Below are 27,679 nucleotides of genomic sequence, written 5' to 3'. Positions count from 1 at the left end.
TAATACATGCTTCAGCCCCTGGGAGACCTCTGGGGTACCTATGCCCTGGGTACGTAGAGTATCATATACTAGGGACTGATAAGGGTACCCCAGTATCCAATCTGGAGTATACCTAAAGTACATGCAATCAATTTACAGGAGAAAGCAGATAGACTGGGGCCCTGAATAGTAGGATCCCAGTCAGTCTAAGTCAAAAACAGGGATACATCAGCAAAAAGTAGGGGTAACCATAAGAGGCAGATCCTTCTCTTCTACACCTTTAAAGTTTAACAGTACTTCCATTAACTAGGTGTATGAAGAGGACTATCTAAAGACCCTCCTGGAGACATGGACACCGAAGGCTTCCATGGATGATTTAATGCAAATATAAGATTTCGAAAACATTTGATCCAATGGTATTATCTGAGAGTCCTTAATATTGAACCTACACACTTAATATGCCTGGGGAAAGTGAGGCTCGAAACAGTTAACTGAGAATCAGAATATTATGGCTTGTACAGTCAGTCATTGGAAGAAGCCGGGAAAAATAAGTGTACATATAGATTGAGCAAATATTCTGAAAGAAGATGCATGAAAGTACTGTGCTGCATTTTCTCACACACCCTGTGACCACCTTGACCACAGTACCAGCTAATGAGAATCCATTGCAAAATTCATCCAACCACAGCAAATTATCTTCTGTCTCAGATTTTGTGGAAGTGTTTCTGATCACCATACAACTCAAATAAGTGTATTGGTGGGGTTTGTAGGCTTTTTAAATGATGTGCGTGAAGTAGTAGTGAGTTCTATAATGTATATAAATGTTACGGAAAACTCACGACCAAATAATATAACTGTTGGGATAGGAAAAACTAACGTGCGCCCCTTTCATGAGTAGCTTGGTGGCTGCATGTGAAACTGGAATCCAGATTTTCTTGTGGTCCCAGCACACATCCTGTGGCATCCTGCGTGCATACTGAGACCTGTGCCAGAAATGGACTACGAGGCCCAGAGCCAAACTGTGAGTTCATAGGGAGCCAAAAACATGCTCTCAAGCGAACATGAGACTACCATTGGTTTCATTATGATAAGCTGCTAGCAGTGGTGGCAGCATATCATTTTAACTCCATAGCAATGGACAGATGTTTTATACCTGTTTAAAGCGAGAGTGCTGTGCAAACAGGCCTGCTCGCGCTAAGTTCCTCTTACATCTCATGTGCAACTCCCGACCCTGCATGGTCACCCCTTTGTGTATGTCGAGTGCATGTGTGTGTATGGTAGGTGGTAGTAGGACACCTATGTTTGTGAATGGTGAAGCCAGTGGGGTTAATGTGGGATTACCCTGGGTTTGTAATGGCGCAAGATGGCGTTTGTTGTGCTTTCGTCAGACAGTAGAAGTATATACCTGCATTCCTGAACTTGGCGGGTGTAGTTCTAGACATGAAAAGTGCACCAGAAGTAGGCGGTACAAAAATGTGATTGTGTGCCCGAAACTAGCACAATTCACAAAAAGGTGTGTTTAATTGGAGTGGGCCTGCAGCACTGCACAGTTGCACCACCATCTCTACCCTTCTGCATACCCATTCACCCATTGTCTGAGACTACCGCTTGCTGGAGGTAGAAGCCATGTTCCAGAGCCAGCTAAAATCCACAGGACAGACCTTAAAGGACAAAGCTAGCAGACCTCAGCTAAGTCCAGAGAACGGATTTCACAACTGTTTAAATGTAAAAATAAGTTAGTGAAGACCTTCTAAAAAAATATTAGAGAAAATGATAATATAGAGCTTATGATCACAGAAGAAGGGAATCCCAAATGCATGACTGCTCATCTTCCAATATACCTTTCCTCAGGAATGGCCCACAGTCCATACATTGATGTTCTCGGTTGGTAAACAAATGCTCTTTGGTATTGCGTTAGTTGGCGAATCTGAACTCTAAAGTAGTTTTTGAAGGTTTAGTCTGAGAGTAAGCCATGGTAGAGGTGCTCAGGGTTCCATTAAACATAAGGCCTGTCATGCTGTCTCCACACCCACCCTGCTGTGGTCTACTTCCTTGTTTTGTGACACAAGAAGCCCCAGCCACAGTAGGAACATAGCAACATTATGGTTTCACATCACTCCTCTTGAGCCTCTCCAGAAATGAGTGTTTTTTAGGCTTATGGACATTACTCAGTACTAACGATATATTTGACATATTTATACCTGTCTGATAAAATCATTCTTTTAGTTCCCCTTAGCCTGAATTTGCTATTAATATAGCAATATTAATGCACCGCTCAAAATGTGGCCCTCTCACTTACACGATAATCTACTTTTATTGGACTGAGAACCACTATTAAGTAATGCATTTACTCTGCATTGTCATGTTTGTGATAGCAAGGTTAGAGATGTCAAGGACATCTGCATACTTTAGATATCCAGAAGTGGAGGTTTGTACTTAAAATGTCATATAGCACACAGCTTGTAAAACACTGTGTATTTTCAGCCTCTCTTACCCTTTAATTAGTTTTTTTTCGAAATGCTCCCCTAGGGGTTTAATTGTATGTTTTCAAAGTATCGTCACTTTTAGCTGTTTTAAGAAGCAGCTGATTCCGCTGTATCCGATTTAAAAAAAACTGAGGCGCAGGACATTTTCTAAAATGTGTCGATCAGTGAATAATTGGAATATTCTTCACCATTTCACAATATGCAGCAGTCTGTATGTCTGGTCGGGTAGAGGGGGTTGCATTTTTACTGTATACTTACAGGCTGTTGTGTTGGACAGTAAATGTTCCTGCCAGGCAGTAATGCAAGGCAGTAAAGAATTTCTATAGAGAATGGCTTTCCATCCGGAATGAGAGCAGGAAGAGGCAGGAGAGACAGGGGAGGTGGATTTGGGAGTTGGAACTTGGGCATTTGTGTTTTCGGTTCACATTCTCCCATGTGGCATCAATCCTCCCATAATGCATCATGGTGACAGCAGTTCATTGTTTCCACCTTGAATTTATGTGTGCCGGAAAATGCTCGAAAAGTCAAACTTGAAATCTCACCACACACGTTTTATGGTTTTGCCAAACTACAGAGGAAAATATTCCTTCCTTATGGGAGTACTTACACGCTGCATATGTATTAATGCAGTGGAACGCCGAACAAAGTGTTGTGGGTATCTCCGGATCAGACAACTGGTGTAGGACGCCCTGTCTGCTCAGAGGAAGTCATTTTAAATATCTCACATTCTCACTTTCACATATTGAACCATAACTCCCTTAAAGCATTATGATCGAAAGCAGATGAAGTTTACTTTTATATTGGTTATCTTTGCTGTCAGATACTTTCTCATTCCTACTGGAAACCTCCTGCCACGTTTCATGTCATCATGGCATAGTTTGCCTTTTCAGGTGACTTTTAAACGTATGTGTAGATCGGTGGTTCAATGTTTTCACTACTAATTTGAATATCTCTATGATGTCTTACTTAATACTTCCAGTTTTTGTTTAGGTTAAGTGTATCTCTTCAAACTTTCTTCTCACTTCTGAACATTTCAAGTGGTCTTACTTGTCTATATTATTTGAGTTGCTTGTCATTTTGAACTGGGGACAAAACTCGAGATGAACCCTCATCAGTGATTTATATTATGATGTCAGCAGGGGAAGTAACCTTCATGCAGAGCTTTGTGTCATCTGCATATTGATAGACTGTGTGAAAATTTCCCTTAAAGGGTCCAGATAAAGAATGAAGAGTGATGGGGGTAGCACAGACTCCCGAGAAATAGCTTAAGACAGCAACATGGCACTGGATAAAGAGATATGAATTGTGATTACTTGGAATCAGTTTAAGTATGATGTAAACTTGTCAAAGACTTTGTAACTAAAGTCCATGTGTTCCTTTAGCCTGAGAATGAGTGTTTCATGATTGTCAACAACCGTGGAGAGGATGAGTAAGATTGAGAGGCAGAAGGCTTCTTTGTTTGGATGCCCAGTTCTTCATCAACTTAAGAGTGGTTTCAGTGCTGCATCCACCCCTAAAACCAGACTGCACCAGATCCAGGCGCATGTTCCCACAAATTCATTAATTGGATTGCTAACATAGCTTTACAGTATTTTAACCAAGAAGGGGGATCTCGAAAATAGGGATACGTTGTTGAGGTCACATAAATTGGTTTTCATACTACCTTTACAATTTGATTGAGCACGAACGAGCACATGTCAAGGGAGAGGAGTTAGAGGGGACCCCAAAAGGGAGAGATGCTGACAAGCACCAGGACGCATTTGGGCACCTTAACTTTGTCCCGCAGACCTGTGGATTGACAAGACCAAGGCTAAACTTTTCAAGAGGTGCTCAGGTGGCCACAGACTGCCATGGCCAGAGTTGGTGATTTCTCCGCTGATTGCCCCACGGACGACCCTACTTCCCTTTGCTCCTACTGTCTGTGGTCAATAGGCATCCGGTATGAGCAGCCTCCATCGCCATTACCGCTGCCTCCGATTTCAGGCGGCTATAGTTGCTGGCTGCCATCGTTGCCCATAGTTCGCAAGGCAATGCTAGTGGCAGCATGTACAGTGGCAGTGAGGTGTCATCCAAAGGGCCTCAAGAGGCAGAAAGAGAAAGTGGAAAGCAGTGTAAGCATTGAAATCTGTAACAAATCCCATGTTAATTTCTTCAATGTGGGATCTGCTGTGATTTATCGGGGGCTGAGTGGTGGGCAGGCAATAGGCCACTTTGCCTTTAGCGTGGAAGTGGCCGGCCCCATGGATGGTGCAGCTTGTGCTCCACTGAAGGGCCGGCAAGTCCACCTCCATCCCTCAGCCAGTGTCAGTGTCTGTACCTTTGCTCACAATCAAACCCAATCTAACTTTGGAACCTTCAAAACCCAACACAAGGCCTTTGGCTGATTCCTGACATGATACCAGCCCAACCCAGCCTAGCGGAAGAGTAATTGAGCATTGTCATATTTTTCTACCCAATTACTTTTTCGTTTTCTGGCTCAGTAAGATTGTAACAAACCATAAAAGCTGCTCTCCAGGATTTGCAATTTGCTTAACTTGGAGCAGAACCAGTTATGGCTACTCCTCCCTAAATCTTCCAGACATTCTCTAAACACTTGCTAGGTCTCACACATTGCATACGAAAGCATACAGAGGTTACAGAACGCTAGACTTGGTCCAGCATAAAGTAGACAATACTGATAAGGATTTATAATACTTCACACAGCGGCTGATTCAGCTACAAAGAAGAGCTACTTGCTAACTAGATAGAAGGACACAATGCGCTCTGGTAAACCAAGAGGTCTGGTAGTGACACAGAGTCAGCAGAAAAGGAGAGCTTAGATTGAGACTAAAACTGTTAAACCAGCCACTTCGCTAAGATCAATAGTTATTCAATGGAGGAGCCCAGGAAAATCATCTGAACTCATACAACCTAATATGGAATCTAGTCCATCACAACCAAAAATAACCACAAAGTTTAATTATTTGAAAGACACAAGGGCAGTAATATTCTTCAGTAGTGGTAACATCACCAGTCTTCCCCCACCACTCAGTCCCATTGTGCTGTTGAAACAGGGGGAGGAGGAGGGGGAGGGGCAGCCGGAAAACCACTAGTCAACTGGAAGGCAAGCAGCTGGGGCATTAAAAGCTAGTCTGGTGCCCCTTGAGGAGTCCGAAGCCACAACACAAGCTCAAATTAATTCTGAAGGACTTTCCTCACGGACATTCATGGAATGATTAGAACTACCCGCTAAAGCCACAGCAAACCTGAGCCAATGGCAACAATCAGCCCAGAGCAGAGCATCCCCATGGATTCGCTCAGCTCATCCCTGGGAGCCAATGAATTATCCCATCTAATAAACCACATGGAAGAGGAGGAGACCAGGCTGATGGATGCACACCGGGTAAGGGACCCACACAGGAGGGAAACCAAAACTGGAACAATGCCTCCCCAGAAAGATAGAATAAAAGGGGTGCTTGGGGAAAAAAGTAAACTATTTCAATCTATGGCCTTCCCACGCAAAGAGAGTGAGGAAACAACTGATTGGAACAAGATCTTGTCAAACGGCTTTGCGTATCTTAAAAACGGATACTAATGAAGTAATCGTTATCGCTATGGCTAAATTTTGGAGTTGGACGTGGGCCCTTGGAAGGAATAGTTTGCATGGTGCTGTAACATGATTCAGCTGAGCGCACTGTGCAATTAGCCTTTTCTAATCTTTCTGCTTATAAGAATGAAGTGTCTATCCATAACTTGTGTATTATGGATATGATCTCTTTTATTAATATTTTGATTTTAAGAGAAAGGGGTTTTATTTAGGTGTCACTATTTTAATAGGATCTTATATGAGATGTTTTTTCTTCTTCTTAAGAATTCTTTTTTAAAAAAAAGCTATTATGAATTTTAAGGAATTTTACCTATATGTGTCTTTTATGATCGTTTATGATAGAATAAAGACAAATTTGAACTGACTGTATGTCGGGCTTGTCTAAAGATTTTGCGTATCTTAACACCAAAGAGTGGGAAAATGTGTTCAACACATACGCCAAAGATGCACCACCAAATATCAGTCTCAGCCCAATTAAAAGAGGTGGCCATTGGGCTTCACTCCTCAGAATATTACAAAGCCCTGTTGAGGCACTGAACTATCAGGCAAATAAAATGGACATTCAGATTGGCCTCCTGAATACCCTGGCCATTGTCAACTCATGGATAGGTGAGAAAATCACCAATCTTAACAGTTTGATAAGAAGAGTACAAGCAGACCCACAAGGGGTATGGCAAGGACGCAACTGCTCACCGGTCCTGGACAAATTGGCAACTCTCCTTGAGACTTTGTCTCAGCTTCTTGGTGAGTTAAGGGTCAATTTAGTACAAAAGGAACCTAATGCCCAGGGAGATCAGACTGACTGACCATGGAACAAGCCATTCCACCCCTTCCAGGGGGAGCTGGTGCGCATACAGCAGCTTAAGAGAGAGTTACAAAAGTCACTGAAGAGGCACAGGTTGCAGCACCACATTTACAATCCCTACAAGGTGAAGCACTCTTGAGGGGACAGGACTATGGTCCAGAAAAAATAGCAGCATGAAAAGCCATCATAGAAAATGCGCCCAACGTGACAGGGGCAAAGGAAAAAGAGTCATAAGGAGAAAGGGGTACAGCAAAAAATCCCAAACAGCAAACCAGCTTCTAGTTTATCCTATTTTTAACAAGCGCACATGGGAATCACCCACAAAGTCATCCCTAGAACAGTCAACATCCCCAGCTATAGGACCTGCAGAAGATCAAAGTACAAAAAAGTCAGTGAGGAGCTCAAATTGACAAATAATGAAAGGGGCAGGTTTATAATGCAGACCCATAGAAACAGCTCAAAAATGAGGAAATTATAATAAGCCAAAACCTGATATCCTCCGAGACCTCCAATCCTCAAACGGTCCAATAATCAACAGAGGCTACACCTCACTGACCTCTCAAGAACAGTCACCAAATGAATACAACAAGGATCAAGCAGTGGAAACAGTCAGTCCTGAGGCAGAGAGGGCATCCACCAAAACAACAAAGGAATCCGAACGTGGGCAGACGCGTACTTCTTGTGCAAATGAAAGTCCAGCCCCGGCAGACAGTTGGCAAATCCATCGACCTTGAAGTGAACAGTCTGATAGTAAGAAAATGGCAACAAGTCAAAACCTAAAACCCACTGGGAACCCCCTCCTCAAACAGTCCCAACTAATAAGAGGCCATCCCTAACCGACCTCTCAAGAACAGCTTCCAAATGTGCACAATAAAGATCTAGCAGTGGCAACAGTTGATCTTCGGACAAAAAGTGCATCCCGTAAAATTATAAAGGTATCTGAAAGTGGACCCACAATGACTTTTAATGCAAATGAAAACCCAGCCCCAAAATCAAGCTGGCAAATATATCGACCTGGAAGCACTTTTCCAACAATGTCCTAGGTCACCAAAGTTTATGAGGCACAACCTGCAGCGAAAAGTGAGGGGGCGAGTATGCTCTTCTATCTGGATTACATCTCGAGATGACCCTTTGATATCTTAAATAGAGGCAATATTCTGAAGCTCATTCGCTTGATTCCGTCTTTGGGGTATGTTTCATCAAAGGATACCCTCTCAATTGAGTTCCTTAACTCTGGGCCAGGGACTCCTAGGGAACATGCCAGCCACTTGGGGCACTGAAGAACTGACACAGAGGGTGTTAAAGAGGTGTAAACCTTTAAGAACTGCCGCATCTCGATCTGTCCCTAAACCCATTGAGTATCCTCATCCACTTAAAAGATTTATCAACTAGGAACCCAGGTCAAATCAGACAAGAAGAGTTTACTCAGTCTGGAGGAACACCCTGACTAGAAGGCTGCAATGACAAGGAGAAACTAAAAACACAAAGGGTGACAACTCACTACGAAAATACTCCTGATACATCAATGGGCTTGCCAGTAAATTGGATGATCTACAGACCATTGCAGTATCTACGCTCCTTCCATGTGGTGTTCTTTCAGGAGACCTGAGCGTTGGAAACTGTACCACTGGAGGGCTTCTCAAATTTTTTTCATTCTGGCAACTGAAGCCCTAAGTCATGGGCACCAGGGGGTCTCAAAACCTATTTACGTCGGCGCAAGTTTTTTTTTTTAAGAAGAAGAATAAATTGAACCCACACTGGACTGTTTGGAAACCCATGGGGAACAAAAGGGGTCGATCAAGTTCACCCAGAATAGTACTAGGCTGAAACGCATATCTATGGCGAGGTGTGCATGTTTGTGGTCAGCTGCGTAATTCACAGATGTTAGATCTGCAATGATTCCTAGGACAACAGATTGTGTTAAGGACAGACCAATCATCTATAGATTTCCTGCAGGGGTCCTATATCATGGATTCAGTAAGTGGAAAGATAGATGCTTCTGTTGCTTTGCAATTTCTGTGGAACAATTGAATGAATCAATCAATGAACTTGTAGAGCGCACTACTTACCCGTGAGGGTCTCAAGGCGCTGGAGGGAGGGGGTGCTGCTACTGTTTGAAGAGCCAGGTCTTGAGGAGCTTCCTGAAAGTGAACAGGTCTTGTTTCTGCTGCAGATGGGTGGGGAGGGTGTTCCAGGTCTTGGCGGCGAGGAAGGAGAATGATCTGCCGCCGAAGGTTGTTCGTTGGATGCGTGGGACGGCGGCGAGGGCGAGTTTGGCGGAGCGGAGCGGAGCTGGCGGGCGGGGGTGTAGAAGTTGAGTCTGGTGTTCAGGTAGGCTGGTCCGGTATTGTGGAGTGTTTTTTGTGCATGGGTGAGGACCTTGAAGGTGATTCTCTTGTTGACGGGGAGCCAGTGCAGGTCTCTTAGGTGGGAGGTGATGCGGCTGCGTCGAGGGATGTTGAGGATCAGGCGGGCGCAGACGTTCTGGATGCGTTGCAGCCGGTGTAACTGTTTGGCTGGGATTCCTGCGTAGAGTGCGTTGCCATAGTCCAGCCTGCTGCTGACGAGGGCTTGGGTCACTGTTCTTCTGGTTTCGGTCGGGATCCACTTGTAGATCCTGCGAAGCATGCAGAGGGTGTTGAATCAGGAGGAGGACATGGCGTTGACCTACGTCGACATGGAGAGGGAGAAGTCGAGGATAAATCCTAGGTTGCGTGCGTGGTCCGTGGGTGTCGGTGCTGTTGCCGCCATAAGTGCTCTGGGGATGCTCAGACGTGGGTCCCAGGCACTCCACACCACTGGAGTCAAGCTAGCCGGGCTGATGAGAGGTGTTACCTCGAAACCGGTCCGGTCCTCGGATGCTTGATTCCGTTCTGGGAAGGACATGGCTTTTGTAGTTCGGACTGGACTGTTCCCATGGGGCACAGGGTCAGAGCTGATTTGCATATTGCCATTGTCTAACCCAGGGTGGTGTGGAGTGCAAAAAAACGATGGATTTGGGCCCAGATCTTTGGACTGGGGTGAATGTGTGACATTGATCCACATTCTGTCCATCACCTGTTTTGTTTGCAATGTTGCCAGTGTGGTCAGCCACCAGGAGTTGACCCAGGCAGAGGGTGTGGGGCCGAGGATGAGGACTTCCGTCTTGTCCGAGTTCAGTTTCAGGCGGCTGCTCCTCATCCACTCGGCGACAGCCTTCATTCTCTCTTGGAGGTTGGTTTTGGCGGTGTGCAGGTCCTTGGTGAGGGAGAGGAGGAGCTGGGTGTCGTCAGCGTAGGAGATGATGTTCAGGTCGTGCTGGCGGGCCACTTGTGCGAGGGGGGCCATGTAGACGTTGAACAGGGTAGGGCTGAGGGATGAGCCCTGGGGTACGCTGCAGGTGATGTCAGTGGCTTCAGATCGGAAGGGTGGGAGGCGGACTCTCTGGGTTCTGCCGGAGAGGAAGGATGTGGTTCAGTCCAGGGCCTTCTCCTGGATTCCGGCCTCTTGGAGGCGTGTTCTTAGTGTGCGGTGAATAAAATTTCGTTAGAGGTTCAACAATAGCCATATGGGGCAGCAAGATGGTTAGTGAATTGACAATCTTGAATCGTTTTTTCACTTTATTTTTAGCCAAATAAATTTGAGTTTTAATCGAATGGCATTTGACCTGGAAGTTGTGTGTATTTTCTTTATACCTGTCCATCAGAGTTGTCATTTCTATGTGTGCATAATTCAGAGAAGTGACAGAAGAGAAAGAGCTACCTAATAAAGTGAGTTTTTAAAAGAAAATGATGTATCCAATAACTCTGTGACCATACTTCCTACCAGTCCTAGACTTGGCAGTCACCAAAAGCTGCCATCGCTATCAGGGCCATCTTCAAGGCTGGTGGCGACCAGTGCGGCAATTTTTTCGGCGCTCCCCCAATGACCTCCATCTCCAAGGATTCCCTCACTTCCACCCTCCGCCAGTGCCCCTCATCACGTCCTAGTTCCTTTCTCACATACATTTGTTTTGTTTTAAAGTGCTCTTTGGGGTTGGCTTTACTAATAAGAATGTATTTCTATCCAAACAAAACCTTTTCAACAACATTATGAATAGATATTTGAAGACTGGGAAAAAACACATAACGTCCTAACCTATACAATGCAGTTTGCATGCAGCTCTTTGATGACCGTTCATAAGTCACTGTGCTATATTAGGATTGTAATTTATGAAGTGTAAGTAAAAAAAGGATCTCTGTGAGCAACTAGCTGTAAACAGTCATGAAAACTATTGGCTTTCCTACGAGATGGTATTTAACATTTAAGAATCTAAGAGAATAGAGCGATCCACATTTTGAAAGCAGCAGAGAGATCCAAGAAAGTAAGACTAGAGGACTGCTTAGTGTGACAAGTGTAAAACCAAGTGAAAGACCAGAAAGTAGTGCAGTCACAGCAGAGTAAATTATCTTATTCACTGGTTGTCTGAATCTCTAAGGCGCTGAGCAGAGGGACTGACATCTGCTCCCATAGGTGCAAAGTCTTTTCTTTATTACAACTCAATATGTGAATTTGTAACGTGGACATTCACCTCTAAGGGTACATTGGCTCTAAATAATAGATATTTATTTTCCAAGCTCATTGGTACTCGTTCTATAGACCTCGAAAGGATAAAAGGCTGAGTTGACTTGCCAGGATTTAAAACTGTGACCATGAGGTCAAACACAGATCTTTGTGGTAAATCTGTAAATGTGTTACTCTGCCTGGTCACCAGACCCTGGAAAAATGGGGCAGTCACAGACTAGCAGCAGCAATCACGTACATTTTTTAAGTTGGAATTGTAATCAAGTGCACAATTTTCGCGTAGCATGTTTCTCTTGTTCTTGTTTGTTTCTCCATCGTCACGTGCACCCCAGGAAAGGGGGGAGGGGTATAAAGGGGGCCTGCTCATTTGCATGCTGGAGACACATTTACATATGCCCTTGACAGGCTTTATTTTCGTGTGTTTCCAAGGTAGGAAACTAGCTATATGTTAAGTGAATATCAATAAAATGACAAGTTCAAGGGCTTTTCCCAACTTTTACTAGTGGACTCGCCCATAAATGTCCATGAACCTGCCCCACACGACGACATTTGCTGATTTAAAAATTCGGTATACTCCTGCCATTTCCTTGTTCAAAAATCCCACTAGAAGACTCCATCATTCTGGATTCTGCAAATCAGAAAGCAAGTGTTTATCTTATCAAATGACATATTTTTGGTGCACCTAAATTGAATTTAAGCCGGCAAAAAACGTCTGTGGTTTAGAGCTTGAGATGCTTCTAAAACTATGATATATGTGAAATGAAAATATAAATAATCAATAATTTAACACATGAATATTAATATTTTCATTTAAAATAAATTCGTCTGTTGTCAAATCTAAACTGGAAATAATTGCTGTTTGTAATCTTTCATGAGTGTTAAATATTGTACTCAGGTAATATCAAACATTAATCTTTGCGAATGCTTATTCCAAAACGCATACTTTGTGCATTTCTGTTGTAATTGTTTTTGTGTCTCAAAGTTGAGCTTAAAATTTGAAATTATAATCGAACATAATTTAAGTGCCTTAAATTTTCCAGTTCATGAAAATGATTTCATTAGCCTTTGAGGTTCAGAAGTGTCACGCTATTTCTTGATGTAGTTTTACAAGTGGTAGAAAATGGAGTCCATCTATATAGCCGGCAGAAATTACCTTGGTGGGTTACAGAAGGGCTTCTAACCACATCTGCTGTGCTTATTGTGTTAGTGACGTATACATTAAAGGTGGTACCGGGGAGTCTCAGCTTATATTGTACAAACTGCTGACATCTAACTGGATGTTTTTCTCTTTCTATTGTTTCACACTATATGCTATATTGTTTTTATCGTTTGTTATTACATGTATAGCTCACAGACTGCTATTAGTATCATAGCGCTTCTCAGTTTTCAGAGTGTGACTATCCAAAAACGCTTAGCCACTGACACCTTAATCAACACTTCTTCAAGTTGCTACAAGAAAAATACGATAAAATGTGAAAAAACTATCAATTTAAATAATTTCAGGAGATGGTTTATTTGGTTATTCCTTTACATAGAACATTGAAACACGTAATGCTTGCCTTTATTGCTCTGAAGCAGTGGCAGCCACGGCCGGGCTTGGGTCCAAAAGCAGACCTGGCAAAAATGTTCCAATCTCAGTAAATGTCACCGAGCGAGTGAGTGTTGGAACAAAATTCCAGTGTTTCAGTACAAGCTGTATGGCTTTTATATCCTCTCGCCGCCACCCTCTCCCCTCTCCCTTTCCATCCCTCCTCTGACACTCTCCTTCCCTCCTCTCTCCTGCTTTGCTTTTCCTTTCCCTCCCTTTCTGATCTCACCTTCCATCTCCACTTTCTCTCTCTTACCCCACCTCCATCAGTTGTATGACACAACCACACATTCATTTTCCTCGTGTTCCTTAACAACGCAGGTGGAACAATGAATGTGTCTGAACCACACATTCCATTCACAACGCAAGTCGTGTCAACAACTTGCCTTAGGGGGGTACTGGACTTTGTAATAGTATAATTTACTATTCCAACTCCAGTCATCGTAACAGTAGGGAAAGCTTTGGACTTTAAAGTCCAACAAAGCTTAACCTAATGCATGTCGTCGTAACGACTTGCATTGTAAATGTAATGCATGGTTCAGACGCATTTGTTATTCCGTCCGCATTGCAAAGGCAACGTGTTGTTCGGCGGTCGTTGTATTTGCCGTTACCCACCAATATCTCTTTGATGTCTCTTTGCTTTTACACCCACTGAGCCTGTTTGAATAATCCTAGCGGAGATGGAGAAAATGACGGGGTGCCAGCCGTAGACCTCCAAATATTAGCCTCCAATGGTTCCAGTCCTTCCACCTCTTGGGAAAAAGCCAAGTGACCCCAATGACCAGTCTGGTCATGGTGGCAGCAGTCTGGTTTCAAAGATGAAAGGGGGCTGATTGTGCTTGTGCCGAATCAGCACTGCAGCAGAATATATTCATTAGATGTAAGTGCCAGAGTGAAGAATGAGACACGCAGACAGTATGAAGCGGCGTGCAGATGATAAGGCATCTGTGACTTTGGTCTTCAGTGAGATACAACAGGCGGGTTCTTTCATTTGAGAGGACATTGCTTCTGGGTAATGCGAGCATGTACTTAGTGAAGTTAGCCTTATGGTGATTGTTATTGTCTTTAACGAGAAAGACACTGGGTCAAAACCAGGCTGCTATTTGCATTTGAGGCTGAGGATCTGAAAGGTGACACTGGCCTACCCACCAGTTTTCAATCAACTCTAGCAGAATATCTAGAATAAATAGGTAGATTAAGACTGATGGGTATTGGTTAAGGCCAAATATGTCACCAAGCTACATTCTAGACTTTTGCAGTCTCCTGAACTGGCATGGTGGAATGGAGGTAACTGGTGTAGTCTTCGCAATTGCAGGTCCGCCACAACCATGATTGACTAAAGGGTGATTTTGGAGGAATTTAATATGGTAGAAGCATTCCCTCAATATATCTCTCTTCTAAAAGACAAAAGGATGTACAGCTAATGTTTTGCTATGATTTCTCGTTGGGCCCTTTTAATTTAATTTGCTGTCCTATTGCCCAATCAGCATCTCTGCAGGCATGAAATCCGTGGATGTGGTTGTTCATGAGAGGTGCTGACCAATCCCCTCTACGTAGTTCTAAATTTTATTTGTCTAGGTGTCGCAGTACATTTGGTAAAAGTGCATTATTTCAATTCGAGGGGGGTTCAGTGTAGACTTGGACTATTGGAGTCTGGAGGGTTGAAATTGGAGAGCATTGAATAGTAATGTGGGTCAGAGTGCTGGACGGCAGGGAGGTGTCTACGTTGTTGCCTTGATCGCGTAAGAGTGATTTGAACCAGGTGGACTGAGACGGTAGCTGCGATAGTCATCCAGGGTCAGATTGCTGCAGTCCACTCTGATCAATGCTGCTTGGAGATCCTGTAGAATAAACATGCTGAGGGAGCCTTTGTGTGATGTCATGCCAAATTGACCTTCGGCGCCCATCTTGATCTTCAACGTCCAAGAAAAAACAAACATGCCATTTACCACCTGCTACAAGCAGGTAGTAAATCTGTGCAGCTTGGGGACTGCTATGTCCCAGAGAAAGGGGTAAACACACAGAATTGGACCTGGTAATCTGGGATCCAGATGTTATTCCCTGTTACCTAATCATTTATTCCAGCCCTTGTATCTCCCTGCAGACTTAACATAAACATTATAATGAGGGTCTGAGTGTGATGTGCTTTATCATAGAGTTCTCTTCTAGCACTGGGCAACATCTTAACGTATGGTGGTTCGACTGTTGTACCACCTGCATTGGATTTCACTTTTAAACTAAGTTCTTGTCAAGTTCTGGCCTCAAAAGTCTCCCTCTAAAACACCATGAGACCTATTTAAAGTCTAAAGTAATACATGTTAATACAAACAACTAATATTGTCAGGAAATCAGTGACCTGTTTTGTAAAGAGAAAAGAGAAGACTTGAACAGTTGCAAAAATTCAACACCGAATATTATGCATGAGAGTAATGGCATGATTAGGTTGTGTCTGCCAATAATTACTCTAGGCATAGATAGCCAATTATCTTGTTTGTCATCTGAAAAAATTAAAGATGGGTAATACACTTTTGGGACCGTCATTATAGAGACCGGGGATAGAAGCAGTTAACCCTCCATTATTTTCCTGGGAGCCTACTGTCAACGTAGGAGTAGGTATTTTATTTAATATTTTCGACCTGGCTACATGAAGAGATCTGAAACCCTTTTTATTTTGGTGGCCACCCGAAAATGCCTAATTAAGCTAAACTACTCAGAGCAGTTACCCTGACCTCCTGGTCAGGATAACTGCTCTCCCCTCACGCAGATCCGTCCTTTAGGCACTGCCCCCAGCGCCTTCTGGTAACCCAGGTAGGTGTTCGAGGCCCTCCTCCACTCACAGGCTCCCGCCTACGCCTCTTCCCTGGTAGTCCAGTGGAATCGCCCGCTCTTCTGCTGGCACGCTCTGTAAGCCTTTTTCTGTTTGCTGTTTATTCTCTTTTTCTGTTTTGTTTTTCTGTGTTAGCCTTTTTTGCCTATTTCTGTTTGCCTCTGTTTTTTTCCTTGCCTTTTGCCTTCTTCCCACTTCTGCTGCCCCCGTGGCCCCTCCCCCCAGCGTCTTCCCGCTCCCGCCTCCTGCCTCCCAGCTGCTGTCCCTCCCCCTGACCACTACTTAATGGTAGTCACTGCATGACAAGGCGAGCAAGACCTCTGACCTCCTGGTCAGGGGAACTGCTCTTTCCATGTGCATCTCCGTCTTTAAGGCACTGCCCCCAGCGCCTTCAGGTGACCCAGGTAGGTGTTCGAGGCCCTCCTCCACCCGCAGGCTCCTGCCTGCGCCTCATCCCTGGTGTCCAGTGGAAGAGCCTGCTCTTCTGCTGGTCCGCTCTGTCAGCATTTTTCTATCTTTTTTTGTTTTGTTTTTCTGTCTTTGCCTTTTTCCCTATTTATCTGTTTGCCTCTGTTTTTCCATGCCTTTTATCTTCTTCCCGCCGCTGCTGCCCCTACGGCCCCTCCCCCTTTTCCCCCTCGCATCTTCTCGTTCCCGCCTCCCAGCTGCTCTCCCTCTCCCAACCCATATTTAATGGCGGCTGCACCGCTGGCGTGCCAAATGCAAGCCTGTCTGCCCCGTCAGTGATCCGACCCCGATCAGTGTCAGGGACCCAGGTACACTGACCCACACCTCTGCTGCTATGACTCACGCACTCAACCAGGGACGCAACAACAACTGCCAGCTCCTGATGCCGAGCAACTCCCAAGGCCCATTCTTCTGCCGACACTGCCGCCGCACCTTCACCCAGCTCTGGACCCAGACAGCCACCACCAACCCAGTGGATGCCAGCTGTCCTAAGCTGCATCCTCCTCAACGTGCGCTCCCTGCACAGACACTTAGTAGAAGTTTGGGACCTCCTCAACACTCAGTCGCCCAATGTCACCTTCCTCACAGAGACCTGGACCAACACCAGCTCCGCTCGCGACATTGCAACCTCCATCCCCGACGAATACAAGATACTGAGCAAAGACAGCTGCAACCGCCCCGGAGGAGGCCTCGCCTTCGTTCACAAAAGCTCCTCCGAATGACAACCTCCAACTCTGACAACGCCTCACCCCTTCATGGAACACATCCACTTCCAGATCCAGCCCTACCCCAGAAAGACACGCCGTGAAACACTCGCCTACAGACCGCTCGGACCCTGCTCCCCATTCACCAACGCCATCACAGACTACAGCGCTCCCCACGCCCTCACCCCCACAGACTACGTACTGTTCAGAGATCTTAACTTCCACCTAGACAAACTCTAGCCCTCCTAGAGAATCTCGCTAAAATTGGACTGAAGCAACTCCTCTCCACCCACATGGCAGGAGGCACTCCCGACCCCGTCTTTGCCAGAGGAAACAACATTTGCTTCAATTACACCACGCAACCTCTGTGGATGAACGACTAAATGCGTCCATTTCTCCTTCTGGAAACCGACCGCACACCAGCTCACACTATGCTTTCCAGGCAAAAACTATAGCAAAATCACAGAAGAACACCTCACCTCCGCCCTCAGCCGCACTCCTTCCCCTACCATGACAGATGCAAACACAGCAGCAAAAAAACACCAATGGATCGCAAACTGCTCCAACACGAAAGCCACCTGGTTCACCACGGACCTCCGAGAATCCAAGAGATTCTGCCAATGACTGGAGAAAGTATGGGGAACGAGCAAAGCGTCTGAAGCACGCACTGCCTACAAGGCCACCACCACGGCACACCACCAACTCATAAAATCAACTAAGACAAACTTAATTCAGGACTGAATCCTCTCCAACTCCCAAAACTCCAAGGAACTCTTCACCATCATACAAGAATTCACCAGCCCCCACAGCAAAACTACTGACGTCCTTCCATCCCAAGACCTCTGCAACAAACTCAGCTCCTTCTTCCAGCACAAGATCAGGATGCTCTACGACAACTTCGACAACCAAGACCACAGCACCGACCCTACACCCCCCACCAGCGATGCTACCCAGCCAACCCTCCACACCTGAACCCCTGTCACCACAGAAGACACCGCAAGGTCTAGGAAAAGCATTCACTCCGGAACACCCAATGACCCCTGCCTGCTGTACATCTTCCACAGGGCCACCACTGCCATTGCACCAGAACTACGATGGACAATCAACTGCGCCCTCGAAACAGACACATTGCTCGACGACTGAAAACACACCTCAGTCCAATACCTCCTCCAGAAACCCTCCTCAGACCCAACTGACCTCAAAAACTACAGGCCCATCTCTCTTCAAGACTTTCACTGCCAAAGTCATTGAGAAAGTGGTCAACACCCAGCTAATGCACTTCATAGAAACCTGCAACATCCTCGACTCATCTCAATCCGGGTTCCGCAGCAACCACAGCACAGAAACCAGTCTCATAGCTGCCATAGACAACATCTGCACCTTCCTCGATCAAGGCCACACTGCAGCCCTCTTACTATTAGACCTCTCAGTAGCCTTTGACCCAGTCTCCCACCACACAACACACTAGTTGCCAGACAACACAATGCCGGTATCCAGGGAACTGCCTTAGACTGGATTCGATCTTTCTCTCAGGCAGAACTCAAACAACAAGACTCCAGACCTTCCTCTCCGAACCCACAGAGATCAGATGCAGAGTACCCCAATGATCCTCCCTCAGCCCCACGCTCTTCAACATCTACATGGCCCCCTCTCAAACATTGTCAGAAACCACAGACTCCACATAGGATCATACGCCTACCACACCAAACTCATCCTCTCCCTCACAAAGGAATCCAACATCACCAGGCACAGTTTCCAATAAGGAAAGAAGGAGATACCCCTTCGGGGGTCTATTCTGGCGCTTTATAAGCATATAACATAAAAAATAAAATAAAGGACGTCGCTTCCTGGATGATCAGCAGCTGCCTGAAGCTCAACTCAGAGAAAACAGAAGTCCACATCCTCGGGTCCACCCCCTCCGCATGGGACAACACCTGGTGAACCCCTGCCATCTTAAACCCACACACCCCTAAGGACCATGCCCGCAACTTCGGTATCATACTCGACTCACCATGAACTATCAGATCTGAAAGAAACACGTTCGTGTTAGATTCCTTACCTTAGAATATCCCCAGGCGACAGACTTGATCCGGAAAGTTTTCGTCAGCAGTAACCTCCGCGTCCGTCGTCGGCGTCGTGATCGCCGGGATGACGTTGTCGGAGTACTTAGACACCGCCCTCACGCACTGTCTTCAGTTCTCCTTTTTTCTGTGGCAGCAAGCGCAGATCCGGGAAGAGCTAGCACTTTAGTCACTTTTTGACTAACTTTTTGGCCTATTTTGGCTCTCTTTTTTGAGTCGATTCAACTCCTGTTGCCGGTAGGGATGCCTGGATTCAAACCGTGCGACGCCTTTCACCTCCTGATGTCGGTGACCACCCCCACCACCGGTGTCTCTACTGCCTAGGGGCCAACCACAACGACAAGTTGTGCCCCGACTGCTGGGCCTTGACGTCGAAGGCTAGGTGGGAGTGGTCCCACAAGCCGCTCGAGGTCCCGGTCGAGGAGCCGGTTGCGGAGCCGGAGCCCACACCGTTCGTCGGGCTCCAAGTCCTCGCATTCAGGTAAGTCCAGGCACTCTAAAAAGAAGTCGAAGAAGCGACGTCGCTCTTCTGACTCCCCTCGCCGGTTGCACGACGCGGTTGAGGGTTCGGGTGACACCACCCGCATGGCTCCACTGGAGCTGCCGGTGTCGCATACGGTCCCATACCCTCTGGTCCCTGGACTGCATGCGACGCTGGAGGAGATATGCGATTTCTTCATGGCCATGAGGATTCCCTTCCCCCGTCGAGGCCTGCTGGCTTGCCTTTGGGCCCCGCAGATCCAACTAGGGGCCTTAGCGAACTGGCTGCTTCAGCCCCGGTGCCATCGTTGACTTGGGTCCCAACACCGCAGGGCCCCCGGGGATACAGGCCTGGCTCCCGGTCGACGCCAGTTGACCTCACGACTCCTATGCTGGCGCAGACCCTGATGGTGTCACTCCTGGCGTCGTCCTCGTAACAATGATATCCCCGGTTTCAGCCCCCGTCCGGGTCCGGCGTCGGAGCGGCGCCGCTCGGCGCCATATCAGGCGTCGGTGGGTGGGCACTTCACCTATGACCCGGCTCCATAATTTTTGCCGGCTTATCAGGAGACTGATGAAGGGGATGACTGGGAGGGGTCCAAGGACCCTCTGGCACAACAGTGCCTGTTAAGTCAGGACTGGGCAGATGAGCTTGGGGAGGGGCAGTGGTCTTGACACATCGCCTGACACTGGCTTCATCTCTCCTCCCGTGGCTACGGAGGAGGGTGCTACTTATGATGCGGTGTTGCGCAGGGAAACCAAGGCCTTGGCTCTTGAGCTCCCTGCTGCGGCCGTGAGAACTAATCTCCTCACCGAGGTGCTTCAGCTGCCAGTAAGCTCTTCGGAGCCTCTGCTGCCGTTTAATGAAGCCCTCACGGACGTTCTGTTGGGCACTTGGTCCAAGCCCTCCACTGTGCCCCTTGTGGATCGGAACATGGCCCGACGCCACCGCCCGGCTCCGGGCGACCCCTGTTTTCTGTCCATACACTACACACCCGAGAGCCTGGTGATCCCGGCCTCTACGTCCCAGACCACTTTCCGTATTGCTCCTGCATATCGGGAATCCAAAAGGTTTGACCTGTTTGGGAAGAAACTGTTCTCCTCACTTAGTCTGGGGTTGCGGTATATCAACACTGCTTGCCTTTTGGGCCATTACTCCCACTCATTGAGGGATACGGTTGCGGACTTGCTGCACCAGTGCCCGGAGGAGGCCCAGGCACGGCTCGCCCAACTCTTGTTGAGGGGCGGGATGCAGCACATTATTCAATCAGGTGTGGACTTGATATCACGGACTTGCTGGGCAAAGTGATTTCCACGACGGTGGTGACCCGTCACCACGCCTGGCTATGGTCCGCTAATTTTTCAGGGGATGTCCAGTCCACGCTCATGGACATGCCCCCTTCGATGGCCGTCGCATTTTTGGCAACAAAGCAGACAGTGCGCTTGAGCTTTTCAAGGACTCTAGGCTACAGCCAAGTCCTTGGGCCTGTTGGGCCAACGCCAGCAGCATTCTGCTTTTTGCTCCTTTCGTGGCCAAGGAACGGGCGCCCTGCACGTTCGTCCAGCCACAGGCCGCAGAACAAACCTCAACATGGTCGCGGACATGGTAACCGTCATGGCGGTACAGGTGGACAGAGGCCTGGTCAGTCCACATCCACTCCCATAGCATCTACCTCAAAGCCTTCCTAGTCTGAGCTTTAAGGCCTATTCAACGCCAGTGGGGGGCAGGGTTCGCCATCACCTCTTCCTCTGGCGTACCATCTCTTCGGACAGGTGGGTGCTGCAAATCGTCCAAAGGGGCTACTCCCTCCCCTTCAAGACGACCCATCAAGCCATACCACCGCAGTGCCACCGCATATCGGAGGATCACTTGCAACTTCTGCAGGAGGAAGTTATGGCCCTCTTGGCTAAGGGGGCAATTGAGTGCGTTACTGGGCCAGAAGTAGGACGTGGTTGCAACTCCCGCTACTTTCTGGTTCTCAAGAAGGGCAAAAGGGGATCTATGCCCTATCTTGGACCTCCGGAGCTTCAACAGCTGGAAGGAGAAGTGCAAGATGCTGACTTTAGCTCAGGTCTTGGCTGCCCTGGACCCTGGAGACTGGATGGTAGCGTTGGACTTGCAGGACGCATATTTCCACATCCCTGTACTGCCGGCCCACCGGCGCTTCCTGTGGTTCATGGTAGGCCACGAGCACTCCCCTTCAGCCTCACCAGTGCCCCTCGGGTGTTCACAAAAGTGATGGCGGTGGTCCCAGATCATCTGCGTAGATCAGGCGTTTCAGTCTTCCCCCTATCTCGACTACTGGTTGTTGAAGGTGGGCTCGCCCCAGACAGTCGTCTCCCACCTCCAGACTACGGCCGATCTCCTGCACTCGCTGGGGTTCTCCATCAACGTGCCAAAGTCACACCTGTGCCCCTCTCAGAAGCTCCTTTTCATCGGAGCGGTTCTGAGCTCGGCGCAGTTTCGGGTTTATCCTCCTGAGAAGCGGGTTCTGGATATTCAGGCTTTGATTTCGATCTTTCAGCCTTCATCCAGAGTTTCGATCAGGCTGACGCTGCGTCTCCTGGGGCTGATGGCCTCCTGCTGGTACATCACGCCTGGTGGCGGATGCGGGCTCTGCAGTGGGACCCGAAGTTCCAGTGGGCACATCATCAGGGCAACCTGTCCGACCATGTCCTGATCTCGGAGGGCACTGCAAGATCGTTGAAGAGGTGGCAGATCCCTCTCCCTTTCCCAACCGGAGCACGTAGTGGTGATGGATGCGTCCCTCCGGGGATGGGGGTGCCACATGAGAGAGGCGGAGGTCAAAGGCCTCTGGTCTCCGACGGAGTCCTGGCTCCATATCAACCTTCTGGAGCTGCGGGCGATCCGACTTGCACTAAAGGCATCTGTCCGGGGAAGTGTAATGCAGGTGTTCACGGACAACATCACTGCCATGTGGTACTGCAACAAACAGGGCGGGGTGGGGTCGTGGACCCTTTGTCAGGAGGCTCTGCACCTCTGGACATGGCTGGAACACCAGGGCATCACCCTGGTGGTTCAACACCGAAGGGAACGCGCAATGTTATCCGTTCTGCGCTTTGGAATTTCCAAGGCGACACTCGCTTGGAGACGTTTTTCGTCCCGAGTGGAGCTGCAGTCTATTTTACGCCGTTCCACCTATACCACTTCTGCCCAGAGTGCTGAAGAAGGTCCGACGCATCCAGGCCCAATTCATCCTTGTGGCTCCGGACTGGTATCCTGTTGATCCCCCGGTTCGTCTGCCTCTTCAGGAGGACCTTCCGTCGCAGCAGCAGGGGACGGTCCTCCACCGAACCTGTCCAGTCTTCACCTACATGCGTGGAGATTGAGCGACGACAGTTGAGGCCATTTGACTTGCCTCCTGAAGTCTGTAATGTGATTCTTGCAGCCAGGCGTCCCTCCACAAAAACGGTATACGCCTGCAGGTGGAACAAATTTGTGGCATGGTGCACAGCAAAGGCCGTGGATCCACTTTCTGCCCCCCTTTCAGAGGTTCTTCCTTCTTCCTCTTGCCCAGCAGGGCTCTGCTCTGGGCAATATCAAAGGCTATCCCTCGGCCATTTCAGCCTTCTTAAGGCTTCCTGACCAGCCTTCTCTTTTCAAGTCCCCTGTTGTAAATAGATTATTGAAAGGCATCACTCAAATGTTCACTCCTATTCCTTTCGTGATGCCTCAGTAGGACTTGAACCTTGTACTTACTTACCTGATGTGCGCTCCCTTTGAGCCACTTCATAATTGTCCTCTTCATCTTCTGACTCTTAAAACTGCTTTCCTGGTTGCCATCACCTCTGCTAGAAGAGTGAGTGAGCTCCAGGCTCTGTCTTCTAAGCCTCCTTTCCTCTCCGTCTATCCGGACAAAGTTGTTCTGAGGACTCGCTCTTCTTTCCTGCCCAAGGTGGTTACAGCCTTTCACATCAGGCAGTCCATCACCTTGCCCATCTTCTTTCTGCCTCCGCATCCCTCGAAAGAGGGAGAGAGGCTCCACCGTCTGGACCCAAAATGTGCGTGCTCTTTTATCTAGACCGCACACGCCAGTTCCGGGTGGACGACCAGCTCTTTGTTGGTTACGTGGCCGCTAAGAAGGGACGGGTGGTGCACAAGCGGACCATCTCTCGGTGGGTCATTTTGTGCATCAAGGTCTGTTATTCCTTGGCAAAAAAGGAGCCTCCTGTGGGGCTGTGCACCTATTCCACTCAGGCCACGGCGGCTACTACTGCCCTGGGTCGGGGAGTCTCCTTACAGGACATCAGTCTGGCAGCTACGTGGGCCTCGCTGCACACTTTTGCTAAGCACTACTGTCTGGACAGCCAAGTCCGGAGAGATGGCTTTTTCGGCTGTTCCGTTCTCCAGGACTTCCTGGTGTGATCTTGGTTCGCAGACCCACCACTGGGGTTGGTATTACTGGGGTATCTATTCTAAGGTAAGGAATCTGACACCAACGTGTTTCTTTCAGATGCACAAGTTACTTACCTTCAGTAACGATATATTGTAAGAAACATTAGTTGGTGTCAAATTCCTTACCGCCCCACCCACCCTCCCCGTTCTGTGAACCGATATCTAGGGATAAGGTATCTCCCTTTGGGGGCTCTAGTTTCATGGCACCAGTGTCGGTTTCTTGCATGGCTCTGTGTTCCTGGCGCGGAAAGCTATGTACAGAACTGACATGCGCCAGCACGAGGGCAGTGTCGAAGTACTCCAATGACTTCATCCCGGCGATCACGACGCTGATGACTGACGCGTGCCACAGACGACGCCTACCGACGCACAAGGGTACTGCTGACGAAAACTTTCCGGATCCAGTCTGACGCCTGGGGATATTCTATGGTAAGGAATCTGACACTAACTAATTTTTCTCATAGATATATCGTTACCGAAGGTAAGTAACTTGTGCATCAACGCCGTGTCCTCCACATGCTTCCACACCCTCTGCATGCTCCGCAAGACTGTCAAATGGATTCACCCGACTCCAGGAAGACTGTCACCCACACACATCACCAGCAGACTGGACTACGGAAACACACTCTGACGGAATCAACAAAACACTCCTTCGAAAACTCCAGGCTATCCAGGACGTCATAGCCAGACTAGTCCTCAGCATCCCACGGCATGACCACATCACCCAGCACCTCCGCGGCCTCCACTGTCTCCCCATTGCAAAAATAATAACTTTCAAACTGCTTACTCGCGCCTACTAAGCACCGGGCCCCAATACCTCAATGAAAGAATCTCCTTCCACGTCCCCAAGAGAAACCTCCGCTCTGCTGACCTAGCCACGATCCCCCGCATCCACAGGGCAGAACCTGTGGCAGATCCTTCTCCTACATCGTGGCCAAGACCTGGAACGAACTCCCCCTCAGCATCAGATGAAGCCAGACACTGCACAAATTCTGAAAAGCGCTCAAGACCTGGCTCTCCGGGTGACCACTGAACTGCCTGTATCCCCCCATCTCAGTGCCTTGAGACCCTCACAGATGAGTAGTGCGCTCTATACATCCCTGATTGATTGATTGAGAATTTTCCAACTCCCAATAAGTACAACCTATAAAAACCATTTCACTTCCACTAGGAAATTCACCAGCATCCTAACAAAAATGCTGAACTGTTCTAGTTGCCAATCTCTTGGCCATCCATCCCTAATTCATTTTACAGCTTCCCTCTTCTCTTTTGGATTAATTCCTTCCATGCCACGTGGAAGTCTACTAGGTCTGCTCCAAAGACCTGGCAATTAAACTATTACCACTCTCTTCCTCCATACTAGAATCCACCTCAGAAACAGATAACCTTAAAAAGAAGTCAAGCAGGCTCATCTATTTCTTTTAACATTGTGTTTCACACTGAAACTGTACTCCTACAAATGTACTCCTTCTTCCACCACGCCAAAGCAGTTCACCTAAAGGTTTATTGTCAGTATGAAGAGTATACCTACAAGTCAACTTGAAATTCCATCCTCCTTGGCAAACATAAAGATGCTCAGAGCCAGGTGTGTTTCCACAAGTTTATTTTTAATTATTATTATTATTATTTTTTTTTTTTTAATTTATAAAGTGCACTATCACCTTGCAGGCATCCTGGCACTAAGCAGCTCAAAGGCGGAAATGATTCAGAGACAGGATCCGGCCAGCTAGGTCTTGGGGAACAGACAGGTTTTTACACATCTCCTGAAGGGTAAAAGTTCCATGATTCGCCTGATCTCCCAAGGGAGTCTGTTCCACAGTCTTGCTGCTGCCACTCCAAAAGATCTACCCCCTGACCCAACTTCCCTAAATCTTGGTACCTTCACCAGTCTAGCCGATGACGAGCGGAGCAGTCTTGTAGGGGTGTACCAGTCAAATTTTTTACGCAAGAGCACAGGTCCTATCCCATGAAGGGCTTTAAAAACCAGGCATAGAGATTTGAATTGCACTCTCTTGATAAATGCAAAAAGATCAGATATATACAGAATGATGAACAAATCAAACATTCACCCTCCGCCACAGATCTGATTTGACGCCATAGTTTTTTCTTCTCCATGCCATTCCAGTTTGGACCCAGCTATATGCAAATCAGTCTTGACCCTGATCCCCATGGGAACAGTCCAGCATGAACTGCCAGGCCAGCTCCTCCCTGTACCAGGAACAAGCATCCTGGGACCGATTTCGGGGTATCACCATTCATCAGCCAGGCTAGCTTGAATCCTGTGGCACAGCGAGCACAGGACCTATGTCTAGGCATACCCTTTTCTACTTAGGGTGGCAAATGCAAAAAGAACAGATAAGGAGAGGGGTGAAGACTGATTTGCATATGGCTAGGTCCTAGCTGGGGTGGCCTGGTATTGGGCTGGACTGTTCTCAGGAGGAGCAGGGTAAAGACTAATTTGCATATGGCTGGGTCCAAACTGGGGTAGTGGTGTGAGCAAAAAACGATCTATTTAGGCCCAGATCCCTGCACTGGGGGTGAGTGTTTGACATTTTTCAGCATTTTGTCCATCAATTGTTCCTTTTGTATTTGTCACCCCAAGTGGGACGGGGATGCCCTTGTGTGAGTGCTGGTTTTACCATGCCACTGGATTCAAGCCATCCTGGCTGATGTGCTTGGTTCCATTTCAGTGAGGACCTGGCTTGGCAGTTTGGGCTGGAATGTTCCCGTGAGGAGCAGGGTAAAGACTGATTTGCATATGGCTGGGTGGAAACTGGGGTGGTGTGGTGACGATATATTTAGGCCCAGATCTCTGTACTGGGGGTGAATGTTTGACATTGTTCATTATTCCGTCCATCAATGGTTCTTTTTTCATTAGGCAATAGATAAAAAATAAACAAACCTGATGGAGGCTTGCATAATAATTCATGCAGACACTCAGCAAGACATTTACGAAACTCTGGGTCAAGGCATACATAGATTCACACAACTGGTGGTTATCTTTCTCCGCCAGGCCTAAAAGTCTAAAATGGGATCTTCCAGAATCATCTGAATATCTGTTTTTATAATGTTCCCCAAAAGTCTTAAACTTTCTGAGAAATGTGTTTTTCAAGCAGAATTCTTGTTCATAGATCCTCATCTTGATATTATTTTCTGTATCATTTGACTGGAGGATACACTGTCTAATGAACCAATGTTACAGGTAGGTATATATTCCTTTTGTTTTTAACCGCAGACTTTTTCTTTGCAAATCCCAAAATACAAATTAAGTTAGCATTTTTTTTATTAGCAGCATTACTTGCATGATGAATATTTGACTGACAATACTAACATTTCATTTTTTTATTTTTTTTTATTTTGTGCGCTTATTCATGCTGCTTGTCATTTTTTCAAAATACATTAAAAATGTACCCTACCATGCAATTCACTTCCATTTCATGGTCATGCAACCCCACTTCCATCATTGATCTGTTGCAGTGCCATTTGGTTTTCCCAGCCCCATGTGCTCTGTTGGCTGCCTCTGCCCCTCCTCTACCTCAGACCCATCCCCCTCTGTCTCCCCTGTCTGCTTTAACAGACTCGCACAGGCACACTCTTGGGACGACTCTAGCTACTGTATTCCATCTGACGGAGGCATTGATACTGGTAGGTGGCTGAAACGTTACATGCTTGGTTAATGCACTCATTTTCAGTTAATTGAAAACTGAGTACTATGT

At 47.3% G+C, this 27,679-nt stretch overlaps 1 protein-coding gene across 3 annotated transcripts in view; it reads left to right on the top strand.

Annotated features, from left to right (window-relative positions):
- LRCH1 (leucine rich repeats and calponin homology domain containing 1) overlaps positions 1 to 27,679 on the top strand; it is a 798,407-nt gene that overhangs the window by 585,565 nt on the left and 185,163 nt on the right. The window contains exon 16 of one of the 3 annotated variants that reach the window (XM_086934994.1): positions 27,441 to 27,608. The exons of the other annotated variants lie outside the window; for them this stretch is intronic. Coding sequence (XP_086791120.1) covers positions 27,441 to 27,608 — 168 coding nt within the window. The remainder of the gene's footprint in view (positions 1 to 27,440; positions 27,609 to 27,679) is intronic. 3 annotated transcript variants of the gene reach the window in all.

This window comes from Lissotriton vulgaris, chromosome 8 (assembly GCF_964263255.1).
Source record: "Lissotriton vulgaris chromosome 8, aLisVul1.2, whole genome shotgun sequence".
NCBI lineage: Eukaryota > Metazoa > Chordata > Amphibia > Caudata > Salamandridae > Lissotriton > Lissotriton vulgaris.
This window is presented reverse-complemented; position numbering and strand designations above follow the sequence as displayed.